The 20279-nt window shown below is 44.3% G+C and overlaps 1 protein-coding gene across 1 annotated transcript in view; it reads left to right on the top strand.

The window, feature by feature from the left end:
- Positions 1-20279, top strand: part of SNAP23 (synaptosome associated protein 23) — a 200675-nt gene that overhangs the window by 77511 nt on the left and 102885 nt on the right. Inside the window, exons 2-3 of the mRNA XM_085627067.1 lie at positions 6538-6651; positions 12866-12907. Coding sequence (XP_085483193.1) covers positions 6595-6651; positions 12866-12907 — 99 coding nt within the window. The 5' untranslated portion in view covers positions 6538-6594. The remainder of the gene's footprint in view (positions 1-6537; positions 6652-12865; positions 12908-20279) is intronic.

The following is a 20279-nucleotide window of genomic DNA, read 5'->3' as shown; positions in this document are numbered from 1 at the left end:
AGATGATAACAATTCGAAACCATTTAGGGACATAAGGCTCCTTCTAGCCCAGGGGAGATGGGTTTCTTGAAGGCATAAGACGTCGAAATTATTATATTTCACATATTGTGCCATTTTATTGCGCTTCCTCCAATCGTTCAACCCTCCTATGTTGACTGAACATATTTTAATACATGCCATCCCAAGGGTCCGTCTGTACATCCAGGATCACCTGTACCTTAAACCGATTACCTCTTAAAGAAATCATACTCTGCCTACACAGAAAACCCTCTTCCAATTTTTCCAACTGCGAATTTTTTGTTTGATTACCACCCCCCTGCACCCCCCCAGTGAACCCACCCCCCCATGGACCTACCGGCCTCAGAGCCCTGAAGCCGGCACCCCATCCCCCACCCCACCAACACCCCACACCGATCCCCCTCTGGAAAGCGCTCAGACCTGGTCTGTGCGTGTGATGGAAAGCAGAGATTGCAGTGAGGACAATCTAAAAAAGAAACAGATTATCTTAACCCTATTTGGCGTGGCCGAACCATACTTCCTAACCAAAATAACATTGGATACTGGATTCCCCTTAACAATTCAGACCTCTAATATGGCCATAAAGAGAGACGAAAGTGAACACAGCTTCTAACAATTAGAGTTATTTGCCTAAAGAGTCCAAGTATTCTTTTGCCTTAATTTCTGAGGCAAAGAATATAGTTCTGCCTTCATTGATTATTTTCAGCTGGGCAGGGTTTATCAGAAAGGCTTGGATCTTTTTTTCTTGAAAAGGTTTGATCAGCTCCCTCAGCCGCCATCTGCGCTCGACTGTCGCATGGCAGAAGTCCGGGCGCACAAAGAAAGAAAACCCTTCACCACTCCTTTTAGCGTCAGGTCTGGCTTTTTCTGCAATGGATTGTCTTAAGATGAAGTTACCAAAGAAGATTAACACTGCCCTAGGTTTATCGCCTTCCTTGGTACTCTTGCGGAGTTTATAGGGAGTGCGGTGAACCCGTTGAATTTCAGTAGGCCAATTCCAACTTGAGAGCTCTGGGAATGCTTGCTCGAAAAGTTTGATGATAAAAGTTTTGATATCGGAGCCCTCGACTCCCTCAGGGATACCCAGAACCCTCAGATTGTTCCGACGTAGCCTGTTCTCCATCTCCTCCATTTTCCACTGCATATCTGTCACCTGCGCATGATGAGAATTCACCTGACTAGTTGCTGCAGCTACCTCAGTCTCCGCCGCGACAACTCTTTCCTCCAGGTTTGAGACTCGGTCCGCAGTATTTGTACATACTTTTGAAAGTTTCCTGACCACACCCTGAATCTTCCTCATGGCAGCCTGAGCCTTTCGATTGTCCTGACGGGTCTCCTCTCTATGTAAGATTATCTCCTTGTGGATAGTTTCCAATATGGTTAAATGGGTAGAATCCACATTGGGAGACCCCTGCAGAGCCAACTCCGAAGAATGATCCCAGCTAAGTTCACGTTCAGAGTTGGCCAGGATTCTTACGGTTGGGCCTACTGGGGGTCTGGATGTAATTGCCAATGGATTAGTTTCTAAATCGCTCTCTGAATCTAGAAAGGAGCTGCGCTCGTCATCGTCTTCTGACCATTCTACCCCTTCAGAGACAGAGAAGAAACACTTGCTAGAATCTTTTTCTTTCTCGACGGGAGTGATACCAGGGCCAGGACCTAAGCCCGCTCCATGATTCAAGTGGTCTAGCTGTGATTGAAGACCAGTATGAGCCATAACTGAGTCCTGCACAGGGGGGCCTGTTTCGCCAATATTTGTTTCGTGCTATCCCCCTCTTAGTTGAGGAGAAAGTCATCAAAAACCTGGAATCAATTTTTATAAGGTTTATTTGGCAGTATGGAAAAATCAGGCGCTCTACGAGCTTACTGTCTCTTCCGAGGGAGAGGGGGGGGCTCGCATTACCCAGGTTAGGGCTTTATCACTGGTCATGTTTGTTAACCCAAATGTCCATTCTTTTTCAGTCAAGGCCATCTCATAACTCTGTAAACATTGACATCCAGAAACCACCCTCAATTTATGAGTTGTTAGTGGGCAGGAAAGCATTAGGTCTCTTGATGTGTGAAGTCGATCGGAGATATTATAAAAGGGCCCGCTTCAAGATTCTGGAAGGAGCATGGGGGCTCTGGAGGGCTATCTCCAGGTTATGTAAAATTCCCAAGATCCATTCGTATCTCCATCTCTGTAACTCCAGTTTATTTTTGAAGCTGGGTCTAGAAAGGAACCTCCAGGCCTGGAAAGTGCAGGGAATTAAGACTGTAGGGGATATACTGGGTGTAGATGGGATTGAGGGGTTTGATGTCCTCCAACGTAGAGCCGCTATCCCTTCATGTCACTGGCTCTCTTATGTTCAACTAGTTAGCTCATTTAAGACTTTAAGGCCCAAGATCCCATTTTTGTCAAAATTTCCTTTGATTGATTTGTTGTTGAAAGGGGGTCAGAGTATTAAAACTATTTATTTGTCTTTATTGGGTGAAATACAAGATGATATGGAGAAAACGGAAAATACTCTTGCAACTAAATTAGGGAACCCTGATATTGATTTGGATATGGCATTATATATGAATAAAAAAATATTTCGTTCTACGAATCTGAGGGCACAGCACTACAAGACAGTATTTGATCTGTATCATACTCCCGCTAAGCTTTTCGCTTGGGGGGTCAGGGAAGATGATTCTTGCCCCAGATGTAATATGGGACCTGCTGATTTATTGCATATGTTTTATAATTGTGGTTCTCTAACTGCTGTTCAGGGAGAAATTGTCAAATTCTGGGAGGAAGTATTAGGTTTAAGAATCGATTTATCTCCCTCTTTGATGCTGTTAGGTTTAGACAATAGATTAAATCTTGGAAAGGCCGAGGAAGCTCTGGTCTTTGTTTGTGTAGCTGTTCTTCGGATTTTAATTTCCTCGGGTTGGAAGGACACAAATGCTCCCTCATTTCAATTATGGTTATCAAGATTATTGGGCATTTATAATATTGAGCTATTATTGTATGCTCAGAAAGGGAAGAAAAGTAGGGATTTTGGGGAGTCTATCTGGTCCCCCATATCCGAATGGATTGCTGTGAGACCAGGGGAGGGAGAAGATCTGGCATTGTGAATGAATATTTACTTCTCCTTTTGTTTTATTTTATTTTCTGTTGGCCAAACTTATGTTCAGGTTAAGAAGGTTGTTGCTTTCTGTCCTTCTGTTCCTTCTGATTGTATCCAACTGCTTAATAAAAAATATTTAAAAAAAAAAAAAGAAAAACCCCAGGATAAGAGGGACGTTATAGTTTGCTGAAATTGTCTGGTTTTGTATGAGAAAAATATCAGCCTGATAGCTGAGCTAATTATAACTTATGCCCCCGCAGTGCACTGCATATGACCTCACATATTGCATCAATCATGAAATGGTCAATGACTTCACTGATGACCCTTCAAATAACATCACTGATTACATCATCCAGTAATTGAAACTATTTTCTAAAATAAACTGGGTGTCAAACATATACTAAGGTAAGTGGCTGTTGGAGTGTCTGTATGGGTGACTAAGTGGGTGTGTAAGTGGTGTATAGAAGAATGAGTGGGAATGTGACAGACTGTGTACATGAGTGAGAGGGTGTGTACGTTTTTGTATGGGTGAGTGAGCGGGTGAGTCTGGGTGTGTTAGTAATGAGTGGCTATGTGACTCTAGGGTAGGTGAGTGGGTGTGTAAGTGGCTGTAAGGGTGAACATGTGGCAGTATGGATGAGTGCGGGTTTGTCAGCTGTAAATGGTAAATTAGATGGCGCATGAGTGGCTATATGGGCAACTGAACAGGTATACAAGTATATATATGGGTGACAGAGGGTAAATGAGTGTGAATTGGTGCACGCATGGGTGTGCAAGTGGGTGTATGGGTAAGTAAGTGGGTGTGTGAGTGGCTGTATGGGTGAGTGAATGGGTGCGAGTGGCTGTATGGGTAAGTGAATGGGTATGTTAGTGGCTGTATGGATGAGTGAGTGTGAGGTTGTATGGGAAAGTATGTGCTTGGGTCAGTCTCTGTATAGGTGGGTTAATACTTGTGTTAGTATATGTATGAGTAAATGAATGCGTGAGTGAGTGACTGGATGAGGGAGTAGGTGTGTGAATAGCTATATGGGTGAGTAATTTAGTGTGTTAGTGACTGAGTGTATGAGCAGGTGTGTAAGTTTGTATGTCTGTATGACGATGTGTGAGCGTCTGTGTTGGTCAGTGAGTAGGTGCATGAGTGGCTGTATATGTGAGTTACTAGTTGCTTTAGTGGCTGTATGGGTGAGTTGATGTGTAAGTGGGTCTATGACTTCATGAGTTGGTATGTGAGCATTTGTAGGAGTCTGAGAAAGTATGAATGGTTGTGTGGGAGTGGGTGTATGATATGTATTGGGGTGTAAGTGGGTGTGTGAGTGGTTCTGGGGATGTCTTTGGTGATGTCATTTGAGATGTCGTTAGTGATGTCAAGAGTGATGTCATGGACCATGTCATGAGTAATGTAATATGTGGGGTCATAAGCAGTGCATAGCGGTGGCGTAAGTTATAGCTAGCTCAGCTAACTATAACTGCTGAATTTCTCTGGTTTTGTATGGGTGTAATGTCAGCCTAACTAACGTCCCTGTAACCTTTCTTTTTTCCAGTGAATTTCTGAAGCTTTTTAGGTCGAGCCTGGGCCGCGCCATGCTGTATTGGAGTATGTACTTTGAACCCCGCCCACTCTGCGCCCATATTTGTCATTGGCTTGTGTCATTGTCCTCCGTAAATGCTGGCATTTGATTCGTTATTAGGCTTTTTAGTCCCTCCTTAGTACCGCCTTGTCTTCATTTGTAACCTCTCATGAGGACTGGCCCTTTTACTTCGGTTGTTACACGATACGTCCTCTTCAGTCTGTAAGCACTATTTTCTTTTACTGCAGGAGGGTATCTCATGCGCAGTTGTCACTACTGGCTTGTTTCTTGAACTCCGGGGCTATTCGAGACAGAAGGGGGCAGCTCAGCGATGCCTTCAAGCATTTGAAATGGAGTAGGTCTCGCATTTGCGAGAGTTTAAGCTATTGGCATTGTAAATGACAATGGCTTTTATTTGTTTTTAAAAAATCAAAACTTAAATAAAAGACATTGTCATTTACAATACCAATAGCTCAAACTTGCGTAAATGTGAGACCTATTGCATTGCAGATGCTTGTTTAATTCCATTTCTTAACTATAACGTCCCTTAACCTTTTGTTTATTCAGTGAATTTCCAAGGTTTTTTAAAATCTATTTCCTATATCTAAAGTCCCTTTAACCTTGGGTTCTTAAGTAAATTCTATGATGTTTTTAACTAGTAGTCACGTTTGTAGACTGGTGGAGAAAGGGGGTGGGGCCTCGGACCAGCTCTCATGAATCTTGCTGTGTCAGACTTACTGAAGGTAACAGAAAAGATTTTTGGCCCCATGACCCTCCAAGGGGACTTCATTCCCCAACCAGTAGTGCGTCAGGAGGCGTGTTTGCACAGTAGTGAAGAAAGGCGGCGTGGCCTCTGCTGACCTCTCCGCAATCCCGCTGTGTGGGACCCACTGGATACTGGAAGTAACAGTAGGGGTAGTTGGGCCCCCAAGGACCCTAAGGGCACAAGGGGACTTCGTCCCCAAACTAGAAGTGCGCCAGGAGGCGTGTTTGCAGAGAGGCGGTCAAAGGTGACGGGGCCTCTGGCGACTTGCTGTGGTCTGTAAAGTGTGGCTTTAACTTGTATTCTACATTTGTGATTCCCATAGTGTGCCCCCCTCCCCGCCACCTCTTCTTTGGGCCGATTTTGGCCCGGGCCTGCCCTTTTGTTCTTTTTCTTTTTCTTTTTTTTTAAAGAGAGGGGCCATGCTGCCCTTCTTCCCTAGCTGATTTTTGGCCACTTTGAGCACATCCAGTTACATGTGCAGACATGGAGCTCTTTGACTTTACAGCGCTCTCAGATAATTCTTATGTTTTAAGTCCATCCACTGCTGTCGAGATGAACTCAGACCAGCACTACTCAGTAACTGATGAGAAGAATTGCCCACTATGTTGTAGTTTGTTCGCTTTCAGTGGGACCAATAGACATGTCTTTTTGTGCATCCGATTGTGTTATATATTGTGAGAGAGATAATGATTATATATATATATATATATATATATATATATATATATATATATATATATGTGTGTGTGTGTGTATGTGTATATATACATATATAGTCACCATTATTCCGACTGGTAATGAATCGGAAGTATTTTGTCGCTTTCCATGCTGTACTTTGCACTTTGCACTTTCTGTAACTACAAAATGGCGGTTGAAGCCTAGTAGCGTTGTCATGTGATCAAGGTCCAGGAGGGACCGAAACGCGTCATGGCCGACTGAGCAAGCAATAAACAAATTTGCACTGAATCGTGGTCCGTGCCTGCTTTTGTATCCCGAGGACGAGGGAGAGGAGTAAGCAGCAGAATCGCATATATATATATAGTGTGTATATATATATTGACAATTGAATAGTATTTTTGTTTTTTATTTACAGACCGAACGAGTGTTATCTGATTTCTTTGTGAAAACGCTTGGAACATCTTAACTCATCATGGGTGACATGACCGCAGAGGAACTTCATTTGCGGGCCAACCAGCTCACAGATGAGGTAAGTCTCCCCCATGTGAATCCTTACAGTACTTCTGGTCTGTGCGTGTGCTTTGTGGGTACATTATAAAGAAGAACCAGACTCTTGTTTGTCAAGGATAAGTAAAACTGGGAACGTACCAACTACTAAACATATTTTGAAAAGTCAGAAACCATGGTGACCCCTGGTTAGGATATGTAACCAATGGGCTCCTGCTTTATTCCAGCATTACTGTGCTCTGATGATACTGTACTCGTGGCTCAATCAGCTAATGATAATGGTGATCGGTTCGAAGTCTGCAAAGTCTAGGTAATTTAAGATTGTGCAAAAGATAATTAACAGGCTTCAATTGAATCATTGACTATACATCACAAGGCAATCAATTTCCATGTCTATGGGAGATGGATTCAACGTTGCATCCAAATTGGGATCCAAATCATTTAAATGTATGCTCAATATATACAGTTGTGAATGTGTTCACAACTCCATCCCTACCTTCTCCATTCCATCCCTTCCATGCCTTTATTTCATGCTACTCTATGGGGCAGACTCTTGTGAATTCCCCTGCCGCCTTTCATCTGTAGTTTCTTCTGGTTGCTTGAGTTGTGTTACCAACGTTTCCCACACCCTAGCTGCCTTTAGCACCTTCTCAGTACCATTGCACATGGCAAGCCGTACAGCCCCCTCATACTGAGTGCACAGTTAGCAGATGTTTCCTTATTTTGTCTGTCCCAGCAAGGCCTTTCTGTGGCAACAGCTAAAGGTTTATTTTGGCCCAGTCAGACTTCTTGATTTTACCTAATCAGCCATCCCTCTTCAAGTCACCTATTGTGATGTGTTTTCTTAAGGAGTCATCCACATGTTCTGCCACCACCATTTGTGATTCCACAATAGGACGTTAATTTGGTACTCACTGTATCTAATGCACACTACCTTCAAACCTTTGCAAAGTTATAATCTTTACCTACTTACCATCAAAACTGCATTCCTCATCGCCATAACATCAGCCAGGCAAGTTAGTGAACTACAGGTCATGTCCTTAGTTCCACCATACGCATTGTTTTTCTGGATAAACTGGTCGGCCGGACCAAACCATAATTCCTGCCCAAAGTAGTCATGCCTTTCCACATACAACAAGCCATTATCTTGCTGGGTTTCGATGCTCATCCTCATCCCTCCAAAGAGGAAGAATGGCTTCATCACCTTGACCCTAGGAGCGTGCTTATATTCTACACGGATTAAGCCAGGGGGTACAAATCAACATTTTCTGTGGGACTAAGAAAGGCAAAGATGTGCAAAATTGGACCATCTCTGGATGGATTGTGTTGTATATATTAAGATCTGCTATGGGCTGACTAAGATGCAGCCCCCTGAAGTGGTGCGCACTCATTCCGCCAGGGCAAATGCTGCTACACCCGCACTGGCATGTGGTGTGCCAGTTCTGGATGTTTTCCTGACTGCAATATGGGTTTCTCTCCACACGTTCACAAAACATTACTGTCTGGACAGCCAGGTCTGGCAGGATGAGCACTTAGCCCAGTCAGTCCTACTGGGCTCTCTGGTTTGAGCTATTCCACAGACCCACCACTGGGGGAAGAGTACTGCTTTGGTATCTATTCAGAAGGTGAGAAACCTGGTGTTCAGAAGTCTCTGTCAGAAGAACTAGTTACTTACATTCGATAATGCCTTTTCTGGTAGAGAGACTATCTAACGGCACATAACTCCCTGACCCAACTTCTTCTCTGTTCTGTGGAATAGACTCACATTGCCCAATAACCGAATCCCAAGTTGAAAGACTGCACATCGTCATATTCTGATTTCAATGGCTCCATGTCAGTCTGCACTGACGTAGGTCAGAAACAAACTTGCATCAGCATGCGGAGGTGGTCCCAATGTCCTGTCCAGGGCAGGATAGACCCAGTGCAGCGCCACATACAACCACCTGTTGACGTGTGAAGGAATGGCTGCGAACGTTTGAATCCAGTCTAGTACCTTGAAAAATTGACAAGGTGAGCAATCTTCAATTAGCTAGTCTCTACCAGAAAATGCATTACCCACGGAAACTTGGTCATTCCGCCTTCTCTTGGAAGGGCCTGTTTTCAGGCCATAGCCATCTATCTTTTCTCTGATGTTCCTCATTCCATAATCACTTTGCACCAGTGTTGCTAGGGCCCATTGCAGCCCATACCTTAAAAATCCAATTTTTGTTAACTCACTGGCCAAAAGTGTATAGGTAGCATCTGTTGGCTCTGCAGACACTTGGTTAAGTTCATGGAATGCTTTCCAGGCAAGTTTGATGGGTATGTGGCATGTTAGGAGCCAACATACAATTTGTGAGGGTTTAGTGGATACTGTAGAAAACTGATAAGCCATTTTAGTGGGCACATTCCTATGAATTTGCGTTTCTTTTTTTTGACAGGAATGTAAAGAGATCTTTTTTTTCCACATATTACATGTTCCTTCCTGGAAGAGATGCTCCTTTTTATGTGTTTGGCTAAATCTGGATGTTTGTTCAGTAGTATAGTAGAAAGCATCCTGGAATCTGCAATTCCATACCTTGCTTGTCCCCATCTACCTATATACACTTGATTCCCATCTGTTTTGGTTCTGTACATGGAATGTTTGGGTTATACAGACTTAGAGGATCGCAATTGAAGGGTGAATCTAGGAGTCTTTGGTCTGCCGAAGAGGAGTGACAATATCATCGTCTCTTCTGCATTGTTCTTGTAGGACTTTATTCACAAGGCTCTTGGTATCTTTAAAATAGAAAGAGCCCATAGGATACCATTTCGCAAACTGAAGCGTTCTAGATTTTCTGAATCTATGATTTTCAAACCACTGTTTGAACATGGTGAGCAGATGTTGACCCAAATGAGGAAAGCATAGAACATGGAGCGGATTAAAAATAACCATTCCTCCAGATTAGGCCAAGAATACCCTATCCTGCTACAAAGAGTTTCTTGCAATGAAGAAAAAAACTGAGAGTGCCGACTATCTCTTTCTCATTTGTGAGCCCTCCAAGATCATGCACGATGGGGAAATAAGTTATGTTCCAAAAATGTGCAGATCTGCAATCCTTTGTGGTGAACCTACTGAAATCAAATGTGGACACTTGAACATGATGGTCACTTTCAATATACATCATCTGAATATAAACCGCTCTTAAATTTGTTTTGGAGCCAATCGCTATGGTAGTTTTATACCGTAAATTCTAATTATCTAGTATTCTGGCATTCACCTGAATTTGGTGCGCTCAACATTGCCTAGGTTGCTCATTACTCAATACACTCAATTTGATGATTTGTTTTATCTAGAATCAGAAACATGTGCTCAGTTCACAAATGAACAGCTGCTCATGTATTATGTCAGATATTACAATAGTTAACTGGTTGTTAATTAGTTCATAAGATCAGAAGAATAAGTCAATCAGTTTGCATGAAGCTTATAAGTCAAATCACGCATGAAAGGTGAAAGGTAGGCATTTATTATATTTCCTCCCTACCACTCACTAGACCTCTCTAGTGATGTTTAGTCTAAGTAACTGAATTATCAAAGACTAGATTCCCTTAACTATTACAGTATATTTTATAGGATGCGTTGGGTTAACCGGCAAGGGGCTACCGCGGCCACTACTGCCCAGACACATACTTCTTAGGAGAAAGGGAGGATTAAAAGTAAAATTCTGTAGAAAAGGAACTTCTTATATTAAGCTTGCTGTTCTTTTCTGATTATTCCCTACCTAGCTCTTACCTGCTTTCATTCCCTGCTCTCAACAGTATGTTGACAACAGTAAAAACTTGCATAGCAGTTTACTTCTCAGCATGTGCTCGTTATGTATACTTGCTGGTTGTAAGAGGGGCAAGGGACCGATATCCCTACAAACCCTGGTTAACCAGCATAACAGCCTTTCCACAGATTCCTAATCTGGCAATTCTCCCCTTCAACACCAAAGGTATAAATTATCCACTAAAAAGAAAGAAAATTCTATCTTGTTATGAACTCAAAGGGGATTTAATTCTACTACAGGAGACCAGAATTGATGTTGGGGAGGCAATACAAATGAAAAACCAATAGGTTAAAGACTTCACAATCTGCCATCCCATAGAAAGCAAAATGGAGATAACCTTGACCCCAGATTCAACGGGTAGAAGGTAAATGGCTAATCATAAGCCTCCAGAAAGTTGATTTGAAACTTTTCCTTATCAATGTTTGTACACCAACCACTAACCTAACAACCTTGTGCCAGAATCTTAACAAAAAAGTCTCAAATCTTCCTCAGTGAGCAAATGTTTTCTGAGGGGGGGTGATTTCAACCTTCCTTGAGAGGGACTCTAGATGGACTATGCTTCCACAACAGATCTCACACTCAGATAATGCACCAAGATAACTTAAGGCTTATTCATCCTAGTTGGAATGACTATTCCTTCTACTCTCATGAACACCATACCCTTTCAAGGATAGCCTAGCTACCGATGGATAGCCTACATGTCTCTAACGCTGCAACTCCCGGAGAAAAAACAGTAGTCATCTTGGATCATGCACTCATATCAATTGAACAACACAAACACTAGTAAGATGCCTTGTCTTCACGTGCAAATATATTGAAATATAATTGTCTTAACGTTAAGGAGCTGCTTCATTTATGGCCACCAAAATACATTACGGGATGCAGTAGGTCTGAAATCCTAAAAATGATGGATTCCCATTTGTTAACTTCCAAATTAGTCCATTCCTTATTACCCCTCCCTGTGGATTTCTCAAACCGGTCAATAGACCTCTGATTTATTCAAAACCTGAGGCTCCCAACATCAATGGGTGGTGTTTACTTACTGGGTTAATCAGATACCAGGATTCTTATCTCATTAGAAAATGCACATTCTGCTTTGAAAACGAGACATAAGCATGTCCTATGCACATATCTGTTGAGAAATAATTGTCTCCTCGCTTTGAGATCATCCAGGACCATAAAATACATCAAGACTGATCATTCTCTAAATATTATTGAAATCATCACATAGGTACTGACAAAACTAAATAGAGAAGTTGACAATAAAGAATTATACTTTTCCCTCTCTATGGCATATTCAAAATCTAAGACTAGAAGGATGGAAGAAAGATTAAGAATACTGGGCCAAGGAAGGCCTCACAATAGTCCAAGTCTGTCGTTTGCAGAATTACAACATATAAATAACTCTACTAATACAGATTTTGTAAACTTTCTTAAATTGTAAATAACTTTAACTAGAATATGAAAATCTCATGACCTGAACTTGGTAAATTCCTTACAAGCTCTCTTCACTAGGACATGTTGAAGCCACACAATGCAAACTACTGTCACCATACTCCTCAACATTAAATCTCAGGATAAAAGAGCAATGGTATAGCACACACTGTTACCTCAAATTACTTCTATTCCAGATATCGAACTGGACTAGCATCTGGAAATTAGTTTTTACCTTCAAAATTATTCTTGCTTTAGCACAAAGCAGACTCCAGTTGATATATAGAACATTTTTATGACCGGACAGGCTACATAACGTGGGCTTACTTAGCTCAAAGCAATGTTGGAACTGTATGGATAGTTAAAGACCTAGCACTAATTGCTTCCAACATCTCCACCTGCAGTCGTTATAACATTGAATTCTAAAGAAAGGTCTTGTACAGTGATGGAATAGCAACACATATACAGACCCTGCTTCATCTTCGTACCTAGAACTAGCTTATAGATGGCTTGCTTAGCTGTAGAAAGGAGGTTGATTTCATAACCTAGTAGTAAAGTTGCTTGCAGTAGAAGACATAGTCCCTTTTGATGACCTTAGGAACACTTCTTTGTTTACAATATTAAGTAGAATCACACACATAAAAGGATCATGGCATTTAGATGTGCCTGGTTTTGTTTTGTTTTTATTTTTATTTTAAGTTGAATTATTTCACAATGAGTGGAAGAGGCAAATGCTTAAAACTCTTAGCAGAAAAATGTGTTCTAGATGAAAACTCTCAAAGTTTTGCGCATAGGAACTTCTCTGTTGCTGGTGGGGTGATGAGGCATGAGGATGTTTACTCGGAATGAGAGTACAAATATTGTGGGATGGAAGAGGTGTAGAAATGTTTTTTAAAAGCAGACTTCGTTACATGAAACCATATTGATTATGTAAAATGCATCCCCCACCCTACAGTTTTTTTTTAAACTCTTGTATGCTATATGTAATATCATTTTTGTTCAATTATTCCCTAGTCTCTGGAGAGCACACGGAGGATGCTGAATTTGGCTGTTGAGGTAAGACCATAATCTTTTCTCCGGACATACTTGTACGGTTTGTACACATTTGCAAATGTGCAGTGTTGATTGAAAGGGTATTACGTTGCATCCAGATGGGATAAGTTGCCTGTACAAACCTTATTACAGATTGGGGACCCTCTTGAGCGCTCTTGCCGCTCCATGACTAGACATGGATACCATGATGAATCCATTATTTCCCTACGGTGTTATCAGTCTGGATCGGTAGGATGTGTGGCATGTAGTACTTGGGTTGTTAGAAAATTAGCATTTCACGATGCTGTGGCATTTTCAGCTTTAATTCACACAAAGAAGGGGTGAGGGTACGGATTCACCTACCCCGAACCCCCTGTCACAACTAAGTACACCAGAAGGAGTAAATAAACTCAGTTAATAGTTTGTGTAGGTATGTGTTGTGTATGTTAATACTGCCCTCACTCTCACGTGACCTGCTTCATCATAGGGCTGCTTACAATGCACCCCGGCATAGCCATGCACGGGGTGGAGCAATAGGGTGGGGGAAGACAATACAACACAGAAAAAGAAACAATATCACAGTGGCTGGGAATGACGGTGGTGCAGTGTGGAGTGAAATTAAAACTAGCTCTGTAGTGTCGCAGTGCCTAAGACTTTATTCCTGGACTCTCCGGCCAGGGTAAAAACGTGAAGGATGGTGGTGATAGATGTTATGTGCACTAGCACCCCTCCTCTACTGCTAGGTGGTCAACATGTTTCGCCCATGAGTGCCCCAAGTGTAGGGTCATTGCGGCCTTTGTCAGGACTCCACCTGTCCCAGTGTTTCGAAACCCTCTCCTCCAATTGAGTTATGAGGGTGTATAAAAACCAGTTCCTTTCCGCGATGAGGAATATCCTGTAGCCAGTAGTAGTATTACGGGTTTACCCCTATTTCGAGTTGAAACTGGCAGTGGGCAAGGAGAGACCCTCGATAGTCACACTTACTCAACGAGTGGTGCTCCTCCGACGTGGCTCGCCTCCGTCTGCCGCGTAGAATGATGCATTTTCAACTTTGCCTGGCATGGTCATATTTTCTGCAGACACATCCATCTGCTGTGCAGACTGTAGAATGCAACAAAATAACTGTGTTCGAGGCATGAGCTGCAGATTACACACTGCGCATAGATCGCCATCTGGTGTTGGGCCCGGATGTTTGCACTTGTATTTGTCTTGGAAAGTCTTTGGAAGTCACGAGGTATGTGACTCCTTCTTTGGATCATAGTGCGCATGGGCATCGGCTCCATCCTCCGATTGTTTTTTTTTACGCCATCGGGCTCTGATGTGTTGTCGCGTTCCAGCTTGGAAACGTTAACGGTTTCTCTTCGACGCGCAATACTTCCCATCTCGAAGGTATTGTTTTCGATCGCGTTTCCAACCACACGCGCCCTTCAACTCGAAGTCTTCGATTCCGGTCGTCAACGAAGGCCTTCGGGCCGACCAGGGCATCATCTCCGGCTCATGGAAAGGACGCCATTTAAAAAGTGTCCTCGATGTTGGTCGAAGTTTCCCCACACCGACCTACATGAGGTGTGCAACCTCTGCCTCTCACCGGAGCACGAGGCCAGAGACTGTCCAGCTTGTGCCTCCTTCCGCTCCAAAAAGACCATCCGGGACCGACTAGCTCGAAGAACAATGGCACGTTCGTCATCTTCGATCCCCGACGACATCTTTCAAGAGGGCGTCTATGTTCCGGAGCAAGGTCGAGTCGAGGAAGCCATCATCAGCGCCTCCGAAGCTGACGATTCCAACGTCGAAGACATCACTCCAGCTCAAAGGGCCGTGAGTACAGACGTCGACCCCAACCCACCCACCCCTTCGACACTGTCGAAAAAAGCTTCGGTGCCACCTCCACCTTCGGTCCCAGGTGCACGCCGAGATACTGCTTCCCATGCCCCGCCTTCGGGCCTGGTAAAGAAGCCTGCTAAACCTTTAGGCAACTCGGGCTCGAGTCAGCCTACCCTCAGTACCGACAAGCCTACTCCGGCACCGAAGAAAAAGGCGTCTTCCACCTCATCCACGCGACCGCTGCCTCCACATCGAAGCACTCGGCGTTGAAGGCTAGTACCAGTTCTTTGGCACCGACAACACCCTCAGAGCCAACTAAAAGCCACCCGCCGAAAGGCCCCGATACTTCCAAACCGAAGACCCTGCTCCAACTCCAAAAGACACTTCAAAAATACACGGTTCCAAGACTAAAACCGCTACCGAGGCGACGCCCCAAAAACTTACAGCACCGAAGCCCTCGGTACAGACGGATCTGTCTCCCACAGATTAACTGTTTCGACCAAATCCTACCCAAAAGACTCTGATAAAGGATCCGAAGACTGGTCATTTAATGCTCAGTATAAAAAAAAAACCACTCCACATGCCTGCGCCTGGTCCACCACCAAAGAAGAGAGACTTTGCCACCTCTCCATTAAGGATTCCTTCTCCTCTTCCTCCTCCTCCTTCTACTCATCCTCACCCACCACACCAATCTCCCACACTATCACCTACCCCAATAGATGATGATGATAATGACAACACATCAGACGATGAAAGGGGAGGTGCGAACGATCAACCCCTTGGCGACCCTACCCCTACTGGCTCCCCTGACCCCAGAGGACAATATCTGGTTCAACCAACTCCTGCAAAGAGTTGCCCAATACCACGGGTGGCCCTGCACACAGAACCAGTAGTGGAGGATTTTCTTCTGGATACCTTTGACATCACACAAAGGTCCGCCTCAACACTGCCCATTCTTAAAGGGGTCATTAAGCACGCAGCAGAGATCTTTAAAGACCCAGTCAGGGCTCGGGTCATCAACCCAAGAATAGAGAAGAAATACAAAGCGCCCCTACTGACCCAGTATACATTAAGGGCCCCGCACCACTAGACTCACTGGTAGTCTCTAACGCCAGAAAGAGGGAAAATTCCCAAACGTCAGGTGACGCACCACCACCAGACAAGGAATCCACACTCCTAGACGCCTCTGGCAAACGCACAGCGTCACAGACTGCAAATATTTGGCGCATTGCTAACACCCAAGCGCTCCTAGCCAGATATGACAGGGCACATTATGATGAACTTGAGTCCATAATGCAGCAGCTCCCTGACAAATACAAAAACAGATCCAGTGAGCTAATCTATGAGGGTAAGACCATCACTAATACCTCCATTCGCTGTGCTCTAGATGCTGCAGACACCGCCTCAAGGGCAATCAACACCAGTGTCCTTTTGCAAAGGCATGCCTGGTTACGTATATCCGGTTTTAAACCAGAAGTACAGAGTTCTATACTCAATCAACCTTTTGATGAGCAACACGTATTTGGGCCCAGCGTAGACGTATCTCTCTAAAAAATGAAGAAGGATACAGACACTGCCAAATCTATGGGAGCCTTGCAATCGCAAGCTCCCAGACGATCTTTTCTTCGCTCATCCTTTAATAGCACCCATCGAGGCTACTCCTCTGATAGCCCCTCCACCTCTTACAAAACTCCTGCACAATCCACCTTTGCTAGAGGTTACCAAAGGGGTGGTTACAGGGGGAATAACAGCAAAGGCAGAGGCAAAAATAACCACTCCCGCTCTGCCTCCACACCTACCCCATGATTTCCCTCCACTTCCCCCCCGACTATTCTACTCCAGTCGGGGGAAGACTCCACCAATTTCTCCCTGCCTGGATAAACCTCACTTCAGACAGGTGAGTCCACGAAATAATTAAATCCGGCTACTGTCTCGAACTTAAACCTCAGACCTCTAAACATATACATACATTCAGACAATTTCTACATGGTCACACTTCAGCAAGTCCTCCCTCTGCTTTCCCAGGGCGACTTCCTTGCTACTCTAGACCTCAAGGACGCCTATTTCCGCATTCCCATTCACAACGCTCACAGAAAATATCTAAGATTCGTGGTGGACGGTCAGCACTATCAATTCAAGGTGCTCCCATTCGGAGTCACCACAGCACCAAGAGTGTTCACCAAGTGCCTAGCAGTAGTGGCAGCACATCTAAGAAGACAAAACATACATGTCTTCCCATACCTAGACGACTGGCTCATAAAAGCCAAATCGTACAAACATACATGTCTTCCCATACCTAGACGACTGGCTCATAAAAGCCAAATCGTACAAACATACATGTCTTCCCATACCTAGACGACTGGCTCATAAAAGCCAAATCGTACAATCAGTGTGTACAACACACTCACGCCACTATTCAACAAGCTCCCAGCTCCAACCGTCCCACACGCTACAATACCTCGGTGCCACCATAAACACCGCAAGAGCACTCTACTATCCCAGTCCGGCCAGGATAGCGAGTATCCAAGCTCTTCTCACCAGATTTCAACCGCAACACACTCTTCCAGCTTGAGTGTTCATGCAACTCCTAGGAATGATGGCCTCTTGCATATTCATAGTGCCTCATGCAAGACTCCAGATGCGTCCTCTCCAAGAGTGCTTAGCACACTAATGGAACCAGGATCAAGGTCAGGTAACAGATCTGGTGTTGGTAGACGGTTGTACCCATCGCTCTCTGCAGTGTTGGAACACCAAGAACCTTTCCAAAGGGCGACCGTTCCTCGAGCCAGTTCCTCAAATAGTCATGACAACGAACGCATCGGTCTCCGGCTGGGGAGCTTATCTACTACATCACACCATGCGGGGCAGGTGGACACCTCAACAAAAGTTACTCCACATCAATCATTTGGAGTTACTAGCCATATTCCTAGCCTTTAAAGCTTTTCAAAAACATATATCGGGCAAGACTGTCTTAGTCCGCACCGACAACATGACAGCCATGTATTACATCCAGAAACAAGGCGGGACACACTCTCTGCAGCTCTCTCAACTTGCACAGAGCATATGGAGGTGGGCTATACCTCAGAACATTTTTCTCCTAGCCCAACATGTCCCAGGAGTTCAAAACACAATAGCCGACCTCTTGAGTCGTCAAACAGAACAAATCCACGAGTGGGAACTTCATCCACAAGTTCTTCAACCGTTTTTTCAGACTTGGGGGCAACCACAGATAGACCTCTTCGCCACCCAAGAAAACACCAAATGCCCAAGCTTTGCCGCCAGGTATCCTCACCTATTGTCCAAAGGCAATGCGATATGGATGAACTGGTCAGGCAGATTTGCGTACGCTTTTCCGCCTCTCCCTCTCATTCCACTAGTGGTGCGCAAACTACAGCAACACTCCTTAATGCTCATCCTAGTTGCTCCAACTTGGGCCAGACCGCCATAGTACACCACACTGCTGGAACTCTCAGTAGTTCCGCACCATAAACTACACCTCTCTCCACGCCTCTTAACCCAGAACCATGGAGAGATCCAACACCCAGACCCAGCTCAGCTCAACCTAGCGATCTGGCTCCTGAAATCCTAGAATTCGGTTACCTTAACCTTCCTCCTGACTGTATGAACGTCATCAAAGAAGCTAGACGGCCTACCACTTGAGCATGCTATGCAGCCAAGTGGAAAAGATTTGTGATATACTGCCATAACAACACTGATCCCCTAGATGTGTCTATCCAACACATCATAGGCTACTTAATACACCTCCAAAGATGCAACTTAGCCTACACGTCTATCAGACTGCATCTTGCTAGGTGGATTGTCAAATGCATACAGATTTGTTACCATAGAGCAAAACGTACATTATCTGTTCCTCCTAAAGCCCACTCTACACGAAAGATAGGGGCTTCAATGGCATTTCTAGGCAACATTCCCTTAGATGATATCTGCAGAGCAGCTACATGGTCTACACCGCACACATTCACAAAACACTACTGTGTTGATGTGCAAATTAAACAGGCTAGTGTGGGCCAGGCTGTACTCAAAACACGATTTCAAACTACTGCAACAGATACTGGTGGTCGCCGCTAAAGGTGGATACTGCTTTACAATCTATGCACAGTGTGTAATCTGCAGCTCATATGCCTCGAATGGAATATGCTACTTACCAGTATGCATCTGTTCTTGGCATGTAGAGCTGCAGATCTACACACGCCCACCCGCCTCCCCGGCTACTTTTACCTGTTCCAGTATTATCTTACTTAGATACAACACACATGGGCATCTTTCCTGTTTCTTACTAAGCTCCGTCATTTTCCTGCTGGTGAAAAACAATCTGAGGATGGAGCCGATGCCCATGCGCACTCTGATCCAAAGGAGGAGTCACATACCTCGTGACTTCCAAAGACTTTCCAAGACTAAAACAAGTGCAAACATCCGGGCCCAACACCAGATGGCGATCTGTGCACAGTGTGTAGATCTGCAGCTTTACATGCCAAGTACAGATTCATACTGGTAAATAGCATATTCCTTTATCTCCAGTACATCTAAAGATTTTACCAGGGCATCTGTAACGCAACAGTCCTCTTTGCACGTAGTCAGTGGCGGCGGAGCCTCGCCCCACTGACTATATAATAACTATACGTTTTTATCATTTTATTTTTCCTATCAAAGTGAGTGGCTCGCGGGGCTGGCTAGGGCGGGGAGAGGAGTGGATTGTACTCCTTAAGCGGTCCAGACAGCATGGCCAGCCCTGTCGGGCCGGCCACACAGACCTGCGCACTTCCCCACCAGGCTTGCTTTACACAGCCTCGAGAGGAACAAGCAAATCCTCCCAGTCCCCATCTGAGCGCTGTGGTTCGGCGCTCAGACCAATCACAACGCTGCATTTGCAGCATTGTGATTGGCTATGGAGAGGCTGGGAGTCCGGGTGCTTCCTGCTCTTCCCTGCAGCCGGCGTGGCAGGAAGAGGAGGACAGAGAAGAGCCAGCGGCCGGCCCTGGATAATTGTTTTTGTTGTTGTTTTGTTCTTTATTTGATTCCATCCTGTACGTCACTACACCAGTAGCAGCCACTACCGCACATTGAATATGGTAACTGGTATCCTTTCACTCACTAGTGGCTCTGTTTAGATCTTGAGTAGGTGAGGCTTTCACCCAGTGGTGCCATTAACTCTATTAGCTTGGTTGGGCAGAGGCAGCATGTTTTTATCTACTTCGGGGGCACAAAGCCCTACATGTTTAAGTATCCATGAAACAGGATGGAAACCAAGATTAGTTCTCTCTCACGTTTGCTCCCTTTGTTACCAATTCATGTACAGTAGTGTTTTAAAGGCCTCTGTTTAATCTCCTTTTCTGGACTACTACGTTGAATCTCTAAATTAGGCACCTACATCATAAATGTGTCTTTTACTGTTTATATATTTTGCTTCCTCAAATAAGTTACATTAAGGACCCCCACATTGTAAGCACAAAATAAGCCCCACATTGAGCTCCAGGAAACTTGGTTTAAAAAAGTTGGATGTGTAGAATGAAGTAGGCACATCTTTGTTTTCCCAACATTTTTTTATAAAGGT

The sequence above is a fragment of the Triturus cristatus genome, chromosome 9, assembly GCF_964204655.1.
Source record: "Triturus cristatus chromosome 9, aTriCri1.1, whole genome shotgun sequence".
NCBI classification, from domain to species: Eukaryota; Metazoa; Chordata; class Amphibia; order Caudata; family Salamandridae; genus Triturus; species Triturus cristatus.
Note: the sequence above shows the minus strand (reverse complement) of the source record. Positions and strands in the feature narration are given on the sequence as shown.